General features: G+C 44.6%; 1 protein-coding gene and 2 long non-coding RNA genes across 7 annotated transcripts in view; 1 reads left to right on the forward strand and 2 right to left on the reverse strand.

The window, feature by feature from the left end:
* The window catches only part of LOC137527764 (uncharacterized), a 145,688-nt gene that overhangs the window by 54,018 nt on the left and 75,504 nt on the right, over nucleotides 1-16,166 (forward strand). The gene's annotated exons all lie outside the window — the stretch shown is intronic.
* Nucleotides 310-6,265, reverse strand: LOC137527761 (uncharacterized). The gene is made up of 2 exons (XR_011023207.1): nucleotides 2,756-6,265; nucleotides 310-2,723 (listed from the first exon to the last, which is right to left on the reverse strand). It is a non-coding gene; the product is annotated as an uncharacterized lncRNA (long non-coding RNA).
* Nucleotides 7,330-16,166, reverse strand: part of LOC137527763 (discoidin domain-containing receptor 2-like) — a 64,673-nt gene continuing 55,836 nt past the window's right edge. Inside the window, exons 15-16 of the mRNA XM_068248639.1 lie at nucleotides 15,998-16,147; nucleotides 7,330-9,144 (exon numbers count right to left, since the gene is read on the reverse strand). Coding sequence (XP_068104740.1) covers nucleotides 9,004-9,144; nucleotides 15,998-16,147 — 291 coding nt within the window. The 3' untranslated portion in view covers nucleotides 7,330-9,003. The remainder of the gene's footprint in view (nucleotides 9,145-15,997; nucleotides 16,148-16,166) is intronic.

Consider the following 16,166-nt stretch of genomic DNA (forward strand, 5'->3'; position numbering starts at 1 on the left):
TACTGGCACTGCAAAGTTCCTGAAGTTGGGTAAAGGCACCCAGATCAGGTAAAACAAACAAACAAAAAACCAATCAGGGCTATATGGGACCTCTTTTAGAAAAAAAGGGGTCTACAAATATAGCAGACTATCTATATAAGATGAAGTCCTGGCTCAATGGATCACTCACTTTCCATGCTGCTCTTGAACTGTATTGTATGTCACCTTTCTTGGGGGGGAATGACATATTTAAACACGCTGTGATACAGACACTGATATAAATTAGTAACTAAAATGAGGAACTATAAATTCATAAATACAACACCAAAATCAAGAATGTCCACATATCAGGCTCATTTATTTTGGCAATACAGATTCCATTGCACTTCAGTCCAGTCTGGCTACAGGTAAATAAAGATTCATTTGGGGCTTTCTGATAAAGACCAGTCCAAAAGCGAATTTCTGTAGCAACCAATCAGACCGCGGCTGTCATCTTTTGAGTGCAGGTTAGGAAAGGAAAGCCCGTCTTTGATTGGCTGCTACAAACCACTGCCATAGCCTTTATTTTATTTTGCACTAGTGCGCGTTTTTTTTACAAGCCCCACTATCTACAGAGTGACAGTAGTACATTATTAACAATTACACAGACCCTGCCCTCCCGCCCACCATGTTTCCAGGTCATAAAAAGCACATCAATATCTCAATGACTTTACAACATTCTTGTGTAACACAATAACACATAAAATCCAGTGTGGGAAAAAAATAAAAGCAATCATATATAAAAAAAAAAAATAATAAACGGAAAATGATTGGAGGCAAATGTAGGGCTACCAGAGAGCGTTAAGACCTGGTGTGCACTCGGCTGGTTGAAAACTTTTGCTTGGCGTGAGGGCGGCCATTTTGTATTTCTAGCCAAGTAAACATTAGAAGGAAAGCCTGATCATGGACCAGGAAAAGTGAAAGCACCAAGCATGGGCAATGCCCCAACTTCCTGGTTCACTGAGAAGCTCATTAATTGTTGCAGCTCTTAAATGTTATGCATATCAATTAACCTGTCACCTTGCAATACCAAAATTACAATATCACTTTTCGACCTACAGCTATGAACTGCCGACCTTTGTGCTTTCCTATAGAACCACTCAACAGATTGTTAATGCTGCATGTAGAGCATTCCAACCTTGCCCATTAGGGTTTGCTTTTGAACATTAACATCTAAACGTGGATAGGTGGATTTCTAAAATCTGCCTATGTGCACTTTTCCTAACATTACTTGTGGTTCCCCTGGTCAAGGGTGCATCATTGCCACCTGTTGGCAGAACTTTATACTGCAGCATAATTGTCACATGCAGGTCAGGGCGGATTTGAGAGTCATTTTGGGGAGTAGTTCTTTTCCAAGCTGTTAATAGCTGTTTATGCATATTAGAAGGATTATTTTAGGACCAACAACATTTGTGAACTGATGAATAAAGGGTATGGGCTAAAGACCCCCCCCCCCCCCCCCCAGACTGTGTCATGTGCAGCTGTCGTGCAGCAAGTCCAACACCCAGTGGTTATGTCCAATATTCTACAGGAAAGGGGTGGGATTTCTAACCTGGGGAGGATTAAGAGGCCTTCAGCTAAGCAACAATAATGAAAGGGAAGATATTGCATTATCGTTTCTTCACTTGCATATAAAACTTGTCAAATGGTGAGCTATGTGCCAACAAACTAATTATACTATCAATGGAGAACCTCAGCTGCTTAGTACCAACTTATGGGCTGGTTAACCCAGAGTGCTATGTGTCCGTGTATCTGTTGTCACGTTAATATCATGCCTTATCACCGAAATAGGAAGGCATCCCTTGTGCGCGAAAAACGCTAAAAATGCATGCAGAAGTATGTTGTGCTTTGCAACAGATGCATTGCTGTTGCATCGAACGCCACAAAATCTGGGCAGCAATGCATGCACATTGCATTCGGTGTCAATCTAGCCTCAATGTTATAGTACTCTGCTAAAAGTGTCAACCAATCCCATGCCCCCTTTCTTGTTATTATGCTCTACCTTAGGCTGATAATATGCACACGTCTTGCTTAATAGAAGCCCTTAAAGTGTCTACTACACTCAACAGAAATATATAATACAGTATATATATATATATATATATATATATATATATATATATATATATATATTACTAAGTCTACCCATCCCTTTGGTCCTAAGCTTTACAAGTAAGCAGTTAAGGGACTTGTGCATTGTTGTGTAAACAGAAGGGTCTCTGAGTTTATTTTTGGGGGATAGCGTTAGTGACAGAGGATCTGGATTATGTTTAATTACCTTAGCACACGGCAAAGACACACTGACACTTGCTATACAAATGCAATGACACACTGAAATAGGAGGATACAGAAGAATGACTCGGGCACATTTATGGAAGTGCAAGGTTACTTACTTTGCACTTGAGTTAAATCATGCTGATTCCTGGGTTCCCAGGGAAATGATAGTCAGAGGGCAAAGATAAATTAAACATTGCAATTAAAGGATTACATAAAACTTCACGCTAATACTTGGGGATACCAAAACAAAGGGCATTGATATTTGGCATCGAAGAACAATGGCAAACAAACACTTTGGGATCCTATAGCAATGACACGCTGACACTAAGGTAACCCAGAACAATGACACGCTGTAACTTGGGTAAGTCAGAGCAATGACACGCTGACACTTGGGAACCCATAACAATGGCACATTGACACCTGGAAACCTATAACAAATGGCACATTGACACTTGGAAACCTATAACAATGGCACACTGAGACTTGGGAATCAAGAACAATGACACACTGACACTCGGGAACCCAGAACAATGGTACACTGACACTTGGGAACCCAGAACAATGGCACACTGACACTTGGGAACCCAGAACAATGGCACACTGGCACTTGGGAACCCAGAACAATGGCACACTGACACTTGGGAACCCAGAACAATGGCACACTGACACTTGGGAACCTAGAACAATAGCACACTGACACTTGGGAACCCAGAACAATGGCACACTGACACTTGGGAACCCAGAACAATGGCACACTGACACTTGGGAACCCAGAACAATGGCACACTGACACTTGGGAACCCAGAACAATGGCACACTGACACTTGGGAACCCAGAACAATGGCACACTGGCACTTGAGAACCCAGAACAGTGGCACACTGACACTCCAGAACCTAGAACAGTGGCACACTGACACTTGGAAACCCAGAATAATGGTACACTGACACTTGGGAACCCAGAACAAAGGCACACTGACATTTGGCAATTCATAAGAATGGCACACTTACACTTGGGAACCCAGAACAATGGCACACTTACACTTGGGAACCCAGAACAATGCCACACTCACACCTGGGAACCCAGAACAATGGCACACTGACACTTCGGAAACCAAAACAATGGTACACTGACACTTGGAAACCCAGAACAATGGCACTTTGACACTTGGAAACCCAGAACAATGGCACTTTGACACTTGGGAACCCAGAACAATGGCACACTGACACTTGGGAACCCAGAACAATGGCACTTTGACACTTGGAAACCCAGAACAATGGCACACTGACACTTGGAAACCCAGAACAATGGCACTTTGACACTTGGGAACCCAGAACAATGGCACACTGACACTTGGGAACCCAGAACAATGGCACACTGACACTTGAGAACCTAGAACAATGGCGCACTTACTTTTTGTTAACCCAGAACAATGGCACACTTACACTGGGGAACCCAGAACAATGACACACGGACACGTGAGAACCCAGAACAATGGCACTTTGACACTTGGGAACCCAGAACAATGACACACTGGTTATCTCAGAACCACTTGAGCAACTAGAACAATGATAAGCTAACACAAGGGGTATAGGTACAACGACACATTTAAATCTGGGTCCTAAACCAATGTGTAGAAACACAACGTCAGCATACAGGCCTGTGCAATGTTCTGTATCAAACTAGAGCATTACATTACAGGTTCATACAAATTCAAAGGGAGCAATATATAACCACTATGGCTACTGTACTGAAAGAATGCATTAAAGTGTAACTCCAACCAAATCTTAGTTTTTGTAAGTGTTATAACCTGCATCATGTTATTATTACCTATGGCCCAGTGGAATTACTTCCCTTCCTGCTGAGGCTACCTAAATTCTATAGGAGAGGAAGAGAAAGTCTCCTCCAAACGGACATAAACAGCAATCTAACCTGCCAGAAGTCCTAATACTGATGCCTGTGCTCCCACTGTAACAAAAGCCCCTCAGCAGGGACAAAGACAGATACTGAAGACATTTAGAAAATACTGACAGAGTTCTAAGCAAATTTAACTAAAAAACAAAAAAACTTACATTTTGGTTTTACATTTTGGGTTTACATTTAATGTCAGCATCATATTATAAAGTGGCCCATTGAAGAGCACCTCCTCGGGAACCCAGCCGCGGCCATGTTTCCAAAGTCTCCCGAAGTTGTTCACAAACAACTGATTGCATCCGTGGCTTGCCCTCAGCTCAGCAGCCACCAATTAGGTCGTGACTGCCTAGCTGGGGGCAGGCCCTGGCATAGCAGATGGGCGTGGCCAGAGCTTCAGCAGAGTTTTCTGAGAAAAAACTGCCACGGTGGCAACTCCGAGGAGGACGAAGCGATCACCTGCCTGGATGAAGCTCAGCTGATCACATAAGTATTTAATCCCCCTCCGGTCATGTATCATGTCGTTTTTTTTCTTTAGGTACTAGCTTGTTCATAAATCTCTGAAATAACAGCGACAGACTAAGAAGGACTTTTATTAACACTGTAATAGCACAGAGGGTTGCTGAGGCGCATGGATTATTCCGCCGTCGGTGAGTTGGGTGTAGGGTGAGTCGAATGACTACTCACCCTGCTGCCACTCACATCCAAGGTGGTGTTAAATACAATTGCCCCTCTAAGTCGTATCAACTCAGAGGGAGAAGTAAGTAAGTAAGCAAGCTCGGCACCAAGTGCCGAAACCACCTGCTTCGGTGCAAGGAATGGCACGCCAGCCATGTGCCAGCCGTGTGCAGTCTGTAAGTCACTGAAAACTGATGTCCAACTAGTCAACTTGATACTCTACATATCTGTCTGTGTCTTCCTACTGGGGTATTAAAGTGTTAGTACGCTTAAAGGAGTACTGTAGGGGTCGGGGGAAAAACAGTTGAACTTACCCGGGGCTTCTAATGGTCCCCCGCAGACATCCTGTGCCCGCGCAGTCACTCACCGATGCTTCGGTCCCCCCCTTCGGAAAACCAATGCGCCTGCACGGCCGCGCCCTCCCTCCCACTGACGTCACCAGGAGTGTATTGCGCAGGCCCAGTATGGTCTATGCCTGCGCAGTACACTCCTGGTGATGCCAGTAGGAGCGAGGACATGGCCATGCAAGCGTAGTGGTTTTCCGACTTTAAAGTCGTAAATTCCAAAAGTGAACCGGAGGCGGGGACCGGAGCATCGTTGACTTACTGGGCGGGCACAGGATGTCTGCGGGGGACCATTAGAAGCTCTTTTCCGCTACCCCCCTATAGTAGTCCTTTAAGTGGGGGGTAAAATGTCTTATAAAATGCAGCATACTTGCATTATTGGGTTAGTCCCATTTTATGATACTGGCATGTCACCCTCCGATACATAGCGTAAAAACTAGCACTGGAAGTAAACTAACTACAGCGTGTGCTGATGCCTAAATTGAGATGTGCCCTTGTTAAACGTTCCGACTGCTTTTAAAGTGGTCCTTCCCTTCTGTCTTGTCAATAGTCCCTTTGCACCCCAACATTATTAATACTTCAGCACTAGTCAGTTTTACTGTAAACAATAGGGATCAGAGCTTGGTATCTAAAAATAGGGCTATATCACTTAGTAATAAATGCATATTGCATTATTGCTCACAGCTGCATTTTAATTCATGTAACAACACTTACATAGAACTACTGTATGTGAACACTTAAACATTCCTACACTGTTTATAACTGCTCTTCTACTGCCACAAACGCAGTCCTTTTGGGCTGTCAAAGAATTAAACGTGAACCCAGTGAGACAAAAGTGGTTGTCTTTCTACGTAAACCTTAAAATGTCCTGGAATCTTACCATGCGAGTCTTTCTTTCTGTTCGTCTTTTAATAACGATACAGACAGTTATTAACCTCCCTGGTGGTACAATAAATCCGCCAGGGGGGCAGCGCAGCACTTTTTTTTTTATTTTTTTTTTTTAAAGCATGTTGCTAGCCTAGCGCTAGCTACATGCTTCCCCCCCCCCTCCCTTCGCTATCCCTACCACCCCTCCGATCGCTGCTGGCGCTTTTACCCTGCAGGGAATCCCATTCTGAACGGGATTCCCTGTATGGGTTTCCCCGTCGCCATGGTGACGATCATCGACGTCGTGACGTCAGCGGGTGTTCCGATCCAACCCTCAGCGCTGCCTGGCACTGATTGGCCAGGCAGCGTAAGGGGTCTGGGGGGGGGGGGGGGGGGGGCGGCGCGACGAATAAGCGGGTAGTGGCGGTGACAGTTATGCACACGTGTAGCAAAGAAAAGATTATGTAAATCGGCCCAGCAGGGCCTGAGCGGCACCCTCCGGCGGCTTACCCCGTGTCACACACGGGGTTACCGCCAAGGAGGTTGAAAGGAATCTGAAGTGAAAATAATCTTATGATATAATTAATTGTATGTGTAGTACAGCTAAGAAATGGAACATTAGTAGCAAAGAGTCTCATATTGTTTTCCAGTACAGGAAGAGTTTAATAAAAAAAAACTTCAGTTGTTATGTATGCAAAAGAGCTTCTTTGAGCTCTCCGACCCAACTTGGGATAGCTACAGTGCTGTTTTCTGAAGCACTTACATAGTTATTTGGGTTGAAAAAAGACATACGTCCATCGAGTTCAACCAGAACGCAACCACTTATACATCAAAGAAACAGTGAAAATCAGCTTCAGATAAGGTTTTACTGCAGATGAGTTCAAAGGGTCATTAGCTCTGCTCTGTTTCATAGTTTAAAATACAGTGTGCGGTTTGTAAATTGCATATATGACAGAATAATGTAATGTTATAAAAATAAAATATGTACCTGAAAAAAAATATGAGACTCTTTTATGTGCTACTAATGGTCTATTAATTATTAGGGACGGCCCAGCCTAGGAGAACTCATGGAGAAGCATGTGATCAGTTTGATCAGCTGATAAATTTGTAAGGTCCTGATTTGCTGTGATGACTTCCTGGTTTGGCACATGATCATGACCAGCAAATCAGAACCTTACAAATCTATCTGCTGATCAAACTGATCACCTGCTTTTCCATGAGTTTTCCTAAGCAGAGCCATCCCTATTAATTATCCGTACTACACATACAATTCATTATATCATACATTTTTTTTTCACTTCACTATCACTTTTAATAATCTACCTTTTTTATGACTGCCTTGCTTAAAGTAATTTCATGGGAAATTCCATTCTTGTTCTACATATTGCCATAAACATAGATCAGTGCTGTAACAAGCCTTTTGGCATAGAAAACATATTTTCATTCCAGTTTGCTGCCAGCTGTTAACTTTCATAACTAACAGAAGCTGAGATTTGCATTGCTTTGCAACCACAGTAACAGCACTCTTTTTGGAGTACATGATAAGCAGAATTTCCTACCTTCAACTTAGGTGCATCCCTGACCACTATTGTTATTTTTATTCATGGCTCGCCCCTTTGCCCCACCTCACCATGGTGGCAGAACTGGCTGCCTGGCAGAGAATCTAGCGGATTGTTGTACAAAGCATCATTCTGTACAACCTAAGTTGCAGGTGTGTGCTGAGCTTTATTCCTTTTCAACCCATGGACTATTCCACTCATTGGCTGACTATTTTGCTACTCCCTGTCTACCATTTCTGTTAGAATGGCTGTCAAATTGCTGTGTTTTATATGTACTTAAAAATAAAGTACACAAACTGAAACAAGATTTGCCATTTACCCTTGCAACATATAGAACTGAACTGAATGCATTGCATTTGATCAACAAAAGAGGGATTCTTCTTTATGAGACGCAACAAGTTATCATTAGTGGCTTATTTCTTAAGGTTCTCCCTGGCTGTAGTTAGTTGGAGACCATAAAAGATCCTTAAGACCTACCAGCCACTTGTCTTCATAATTAAACAAGATCATCAGGGGTTGTCCATTAAGCCCCACCCCTGAGCTGCTCATTTAGAACAAAATTGTAATACATTGCAAAGACTTTAGAGCAATGGGAGAAGGTACAAAAAATATATATAGTGTAAAGAGTGGGATCAGTGGATGTGTACATAAGGATGAGCATGGCGAACAAATCTACTAACATCTTCATAGAAGCTAGGAATAGTCCCTATAGGAAAAAAGTGTGTTATACACTTATCAGACTAATATTTACATTGGGCAAGTATAAAAGGAAAGTAAAAAAACAAAAATATATGATGGCATTAGAAACCTTTTAAGAGAATGGCTGGTTGTGCTCTTAGAGGTATCCAACATTGACCAACTAAGAGTTCCATTCTATGTTCCATAAATCTGTACATACAGGGTAAAATAAATATACTACAATTTCCTCTGGATCTGTGTAATAGCAATATGATCACTTAAAAAAGAAAATCTGGACACATAATTTCCCTCCCCCCCTGTATGCCTATATACACATACACAGAATGTAGTGGTACTCGTTAGTGGGACATAGTCCTACTTCTCACATCTTAATTCCAGTCCTCAATCCCAGCTGGGTTCTCCCAATGGAGGGAGGTGCAACCTTTGCTTCGTCACCCCGAGATCAGCCATGTCCACTGCTGGGGAAAGCCAGAAGCCGTGAACAGGCAGAGGTTTCCGGTGAAATCTACCAGCACCACAGGAGAACATTGTCTCTTGGTCCTTCTACATCTACATCTAGAAAACTAAGGCTTTGTCCAGTATAGCTCCAGATGAGTTGGGTACAGCAAAAAAAAAACCTGCCTCTTTCCAGGTTGACTGTTTTGGCGGCAGGCTACACAATAGCATCCAGTTGCTCTATCAGGAAGTGGTGGATCGCCTCGAACGTAGGTCTGTCCTTTATGTCCCTACTCCAACATTTCATCATCAGGTCAAAGATGGGAGTCGGACACAGGGGCGTCTGGGAGAGGAAGATCTAGGGGAGAAAAATCAGTGACAAAATCAATGCATGCTTCAGGCTGGGTTATAATTTCAATTTTCAACAGTTTTCTTATTTCTTGAGTGTTTCTGTAACGATTGGTGTCAGCGAGAACAGATTTCTCTGATTATTGGTGATCTGCAGTGTCACCAATAATACAGATGCTATACATGATTATGTGTGATCTGCAGAATCACCAATAATACTAGTATAGCCAGAACCAGGATAACCAATGTAAGAACAGATGTTTGGTGCAACAGTAATGATAGATATACCCCAGAGGAGCTGGTGGTGATAGGTATCTCAATAGAACACAAGAGTATTCACCCAGCAAGCTGGATATGTGATTCAGTACAGCTGAGATCACCCGAGGGGCGAGAGACTCAGACTGTACTGCAGCCGGGAATCACCTGAGGAGCAAGTGATTAAGACTGTACTGCAGTCAGGGCTTACACCTGAGGAGCAGGTGTTTAAGACTGTACTTTAGTCAGGGCTTGCACCTGAGGAGCAGGTGCTAAGACTGTACTGCAGCCAGTGGACACCTGAGGAGCAGGTGTTTACAAAGATGCTTCAAGTAATGATCACCTGAGGGGCAGGTGATTAAGACTGCTGCAGTCAGGGTTTCACCTGAGGAGCAGGTGATACAATACTAGAATCCCTCACCAGTGGCTGACCCACTGGTAAGTACAGGATAGTCAGACAGGCAGGATCGGCAACGTACAGACAGATACAAAGACAGAAGACTAACCCAGAGTTTAAGTTCAGGCAGAGTCGGCAACTGGATCAGATAGGCGAAAGTACAGAATCAGAAAAGCAGGAGAATGGTCAAGGCAAGCAGAAGGTCATAACAGATAATACAATGCAATTAGTACTTTAAGCTATCAACAGAATCTAGCTAAGTGTGGATCCCCAGCTCCAGCTGGTTCTAGCACATTTTGGGATCTGACTAAGGTCTGAGCGCTAACACGTTAGCATTCGCAACAGCAGACACGGAGCAACTGACAGGCTGGTACTATATATACAGAAGTGCTCCACAGCGCCGCCCCAGTCATTCAGCCAATCCAGCATACTGTTGGAGTCAGCTGACCTGGTAGATCAGCTGACCCCTTCTATTCGCATAAAGGTCCTGTCGCCTGGCGCGCGCGCGTGTAGCCCTCAATCTATGTGCAATAGTAGGACCAGGCAGAGCACGAGCATATAACTGCACGGCTGAGGCCGCCGGCTGATACGCGGAGATAACCGCCAGGCCGCTTGCCTCTGCGGCGGTATCTCCGCTAACCATTACAGTAACCCCCCCCCCCCCCGAGGAGTGGACCCCGGACACTTCCTACCCGGCTTCTCAGGGTGTAACTCATGAAACTCTTTCTTTAAATCCTCGGCATGTATGTGACAATCCGGCACCCAAATTCTCTCCTCCAGGCCATACCCCTTCCAATGAACCAGGTACTGTACAGAATTCTGCACTAATCGAGAATCCAAGATCTTCTCGATCTCATACTCAGGTTGATCGTCAATCATCACGGGGGGGAGAGGAATCCACATGCACAGCAGGTTTCAACAAAGATACATGGAATGATCTCACACCTCTCCTGCTGGCTGGGAGATCAATCGCATGTCACATCATTAATTTTTCTGGAGACAGGGTATGGCCCTACAAATTTGGGTCCTAACTTAGGTGATGGTTGCTTTAATGCCGAATGCCGAGTAGACACCCACACCATCTCCCCTGGGGAAAACCTCCACTCAACTGACCGCCTCTTATCGGCCTGTTTCTTCTGGGTCTGAAAAACTTTTCCCAAATTCCTCTTGACTAGCACCCGAATCTCCTTTAATGCCCTTTGCCAATCCTCTAAGGCCGGAAAAGGGGAAGATGCCACAGGCAATGGAGAAAATTTGGGAGATCTCCCCGAGACCACTTGAAAGGGAGAAAATCCTGAAGAGGAAATCTTCAGGTTATTATGTGCAAATTCCGCAAATGGCAGGAACTTTACCCAATCAATCTGCGCACCTCCACGTAACATCTGAGGAATTGGTCGAGGGACTGGTTAACTCTTTCGGTCTGACCGTTGGTCTGTGGGTGGTAGCCTGATGAGACTGAAAGGTCCATACCAAGCTGATGGCAAAAGGCCCTCCAGAATTTTGACACAAACTGGACTCCCCTATCTGACGTGGTGTCTTAATGTGGTATTCTCCGGAATGCCATGCAGCCGGAAAATATGCTGAATGAAGAGGTCAGCTAACTCCTGGGCCGAGGGGAGTCCTTTCAGAGGGACGAAATGAGCCATCTTACTGAACCTATCAACTACCACCCAAATGACCGTCTTGCCTTCAGACCTGGGGAGTTCACCCACAAAGTCCATAGACAAATGAGTCCAAGGTTCATTTGGCACTGGTAGGGGCTGTAACATACCCACTGGTGACTGTTGAGAGGGCTTACTTCTGGCACAGACAGAGCACTCTCTCACAACCTCCTTACAATCAAGTGCCAAGGAAGGCCACTATACACATCTGGTCATTAAATCCTGAGTTCGAGCAGCCCCGGGATGTCCTGCATTCTTATGGGTATGGAATAATTGTAGGAGTTGTAGACGGAAAGAAAGTGGTACGATCAAAACCCCCCTCAGGCTTCCCTTCTGGAATGTCCTGTTGGTAAGGCCCCAATGTAACCGCCCAGCCCTCCCAGGTTTCTGTGGCTGTCAACACCAGTTTTTGAGATAAGATGGATTCAGGGGTTGAGAGCTGAACTGTCTCAGGCTCGAAGCACCTCGATAAAGCATCTGCTTTGACATTCTTACTACCTGGTGTATACGTTATTACCAATCTGAACCTTGAAAAGAACAGGGACCAGCGGGCCTGTCGGGGACTAAGTCTTTTGGCCCCTTCAATGTACTTCAAGTTTTTATGATCAGTATAAACTGTGATTGTATGTTCTGCCCCTTCCAGCCAATGACGCCATTCTTCAAAGGCTGACTTAATGGCCAAAAGTTCCCGATTACCAATATTGTAGTTCCTCTCAGCGGGAGAGAACCTGCGAGAAAAGAACGCACATGGGTGTAGTTTGCCTTAAGGCCAGAGCGTTGAGACAGTACAGCTCCAACCCCAATCTCTGAGGCATCGACCCCAACTATGAAGGGGAAGGTGACATCTGCGTGTCTTAAGATAGGAGCAGAACAAAACAATTTTTTCAGCGTCGCTAAGGCGGATTGTGCCTCCGCCGACCAGTGGTAGGTATCCGCCCCTTTCCTGGTTAGGTTGGTGAGAGGTGACACTACAGAAGAGAATCCCTTGATGAACTTCCTGTAGTAATTGGCGAAGCCAAGAAATCTTTGGAGTGCCTTCAATCCTACAGGTTGAGGCTACTTCAAAACAGCAGAGACTTTTTCTGGATCCATGGAGAGACCAGAAGTGGAAATAATATAACCCAGGAACGGAATCTTAGTGACCTCAAAGAGGCACTTTTCTAACTTCGCGTACAGCGAGTTCTGTCATAATTTCCGTAAAACGAACTTAACATGTTTTCGATGTTCTGTCAGATTAGGAGAGAAAATCAGTATATCGTCTAGATACACTAGTACGAATTTTCCCAGAACCTCTCTAAACACTTCGTTGATCTGTTCCTGGAAGACGGCAGGGGCATTACACAACCCGAAGGGCATGACAAGATACTCGTAATGCCCATCGGGCGTGTTGAACGCCGTCTTCCATTCGTCACCGTCTCTAATGCGTACCAGGTTGTATGCTCCTCGCAGGTCTAGCTTAGAGAAGATACTGGCATTAGTCACTTGAGCAAACAAATTGTCAATCAGGGGCAATGGGTAACGATTTTTTACTGTGATCTTATTTAACCCCCGATAGTCAATCCAAGGTCTAAGGCCCCCATCCTTTTTCTGTACAAAAAAGAACCCAGCCCCAGCTGGTGACCGGGAAGGATGGATGAATCCTTTAGCCAAATTTTCCTTAATGTATTCCTGCATGGCCAGCATTCCTGCATGGCCAGCTTCTCTGGCCCTGACAAATTATAGAGATGGCCTCTAAGGGGCATACAAACTGATCTTAAGTCTATGGGACAATCAAGACTCCGGTGAGGCGGGAGTTTATCTGCTGATTTAGGACAGAACACATCCGCAAATTCTGCGTACTGAACTGGCACCCCTTTGACCTGTACCTTGGTGGCACAAACAGCAACTCTCTCTAAACAATGATGATGACAATGGGTTGACCAGCTCTGTAGTTGACCTGAAGCCCAGTCAATCTGAGGGGAGTGAAGTTGCAACCAGGGCATACCAAGGATAATAGTAGAGGTTGCCATTCGCAGAACAAAAGAATTGTAATTTCTCTTTATGTAACACCCCTATATTACACAACAACAAGTGAGTTTGCGAAAGAGGTTGTCTACACTGTAATGGAGAGTCATCCACTGCTGTGATTAGAATCTGACGGTCTAAAGGGAGTAAAGGAATCCACAATTTTTTTTACAAAATCATGGTCTATAAAATTGGCTGCGGAGTCTGACCCTCCAAGGTAGTGGAACAAGGAAGGAGCAACCGATTGTTGTTTAGAGGTAGAAACGGCTCGCTTAGGGTATTACCTCTAACTACACCTAGGCGGCAGCGTTTCCCGACTTCTTAGGACAATTCTGGACAATGTAGCTCTCCTCAGCACAGTATAGACAGAGTCTTTCTGACCTTCTGCGATTCCTTTCCACTTGCGTCAGCCTCGAGTGACCGATCTGCATCGGTTCGTCTGGAGGTGGCGAGGGTGGAGAAGAAGCATAGGAAACGGCTCTGACAGCGTTTTTCCCACGCGTTTGTCTCTGATAGCGAAGGCGGCGATCAACCCGTACCGCCAAAGAAATTGCTTCGTCTAGGGATTTAGGCTCAGGATGCCCTAACATCAAATCAGAAACTGCATCCGATAATCCTGACAGAAAACAATCTAACAATGCATACATTCCCCATCTAGCTGATACAACCCACCTCCTAAACTCAGCGGCGTAAACCTCAACTGGATTACGACCCTGCCTGAGGGTCTTCAGTTTCCTCTAAGCAGTGGTAGCAATATCCGGATCATCGTATATAATGGCCATGGCCTTAAACTCCTGGTCTGAGCGCTAACACGTTAGCTTTCGCAATGTACTATATATACAGAAGTGCTCCACAGCGCCGCCCCAGTCATTCAGCCAATCCAGCGTACTGTTGGAGTCAGCTGACCTGGTAGATCAGCTGACTCCCCTTCTATTTTCATAAAGGTCCTGTCGTAGCCCTCAATCTATGTGCAATAGAAGGACCAGGCAGAGCACCAGCATGTAACTGCGCGGCTGAGGCCGCCGGCTGATACGCGGAGATTACCGCCATGCCGCTTGCCTCTGCGGCGGCATCTCCGCTAACCATTACAGTTTCATTGTGGCTTCAAAGCCCAACTACAATATAGAACAAAAAAAAAGGATACCTGGCACCAGTATGCAGCAGGGATCCGCAGGCCACACATGGGCTCACATCCAGCGTGCTTCCGTGTGTAGTAGTCCAATCATCCAAGAAAGAAAACTTAAACGGGCACTGCCGACTAAAAGGCCTTTATCGTGGCTGGGTAGTGGTATACTACGGTGGGGGGGAAACAAAAAGCCTGACAGCTGTTTCGCAGGGACTAGCCCTGCTTCATCAGAGGCTATATGACACGTGTCATAGCCTCTGATGAAGCAGGGTTAGTCCCTGCGAAACAGCTGTCAGGCTTTTTGTTTCCCCCCACTGCTGTATATATTCCACTACCTAGCCACGATAAAGGGCTTTTAGTCGGCAGTGCCCGTTTCTGTTTTCGTTCTTGGATGACCCAACTGCAATAAATAGTAAGTATACTCAAACAAATTCCAAAAAGTTGAAGAAACTCTTGCAGCAATTTTTTTTCATTGCTATTATTGATTTATCTAGGACAGATATTCACACAAATTATATTAAATGGACATATAAATATTCCTATTAGTCATGGTATTAGTGAAGGAGAGAATTCGAAAGACTCAACAAGAAAAGTTGTTTAGGTGATACCTTTAATGACTAACTGTACAAGATTTCTTTGAAAGCTTTCAAAACGTTTAGTTTACAGAGGCGCTCATTCAATACTTGGATTGGATACAGCTTTTTTGAACTCCTGTATAGCCTGAGGAAGCGGTGCTGTGGCCCGCGAAACGCGTTGCATCTTTAGGAGTTACACTGTTTAATAAATGCATTCTACTCTACCTCAGAGTTTTGTTGTCCACTGCTAGAGGGAGGTAAGTCCACCTTACCTTCCCTCTTTTTACTGTTTTTAAATAATAGTGTTTTTACTCTTTTTGGCGCCTCTGTTCTATCTGTGTTTGATACATATTACTTATCCACCCTTGGTGGAGGGGTACGCCCCCTTTTTTCTCCTGTCTACAGAGAGCGACTTTTATACCCGAGTGGGGTCGGGTACCAATTCTCAGCACCTGCCTTTCAAGTGGTTGCCTGCTGGTGACCCTTTTTTTGTGAGTATAATTCTGCACGAACTATCTAGACAGATTTTCTCTGTTAAAACTATATTGCACTATTGGGCTCTCGGTGCCCTGTTTTTTCTTTTGTTTTATGGTATTAGTGAAGGAGAGAATTTAAAAGACTCAACAAGAAAAGTTGTTTAGGTGATACCTTTAATGACTAACTGTACAAGATTTCTTTGAAAGCTTTCAAAACGTTTAGTTTCTTCTTCAGGCATGTTACAGAACTGGGTCAGAACCATCAATGGTTTATTTATACTCTGCTGTGCAACGAGCCGAAATTACTTGTATCTCTTTGAGATCTCTTGAAAGCTAAACTGCTCATAAGTGCGGTTAAATTCTGGTTACCTGTCTGCCTTGGTCGCGGAAGAACTCCCCTGTGTTCTCAATCACCTGCTCATCGGATAGAACGCTGTACGGCTGTTCCTTACACAGAGTGAACATCTCCCATAGCGTGACTCCGAAGGCCCAGGTGTCACTGGAAGTTGTGAACTTTCCCTGCGGACGTAAAGAACAA

This window comes from Hyperolius riggenbachi, chromosome 8, assembly GCF_040937935.1.
Source record: "Hyperolius riggenbachi isolate aHypRig1 chromosome 8, aHypRig1.pri, whole genome shotgun sequence".
NCBI lineage: Eukaryota > Metazoa > Chordata > Amphibia > Anura > Hyperoliidae > Hyperolius > Hyperolius riggenbachi.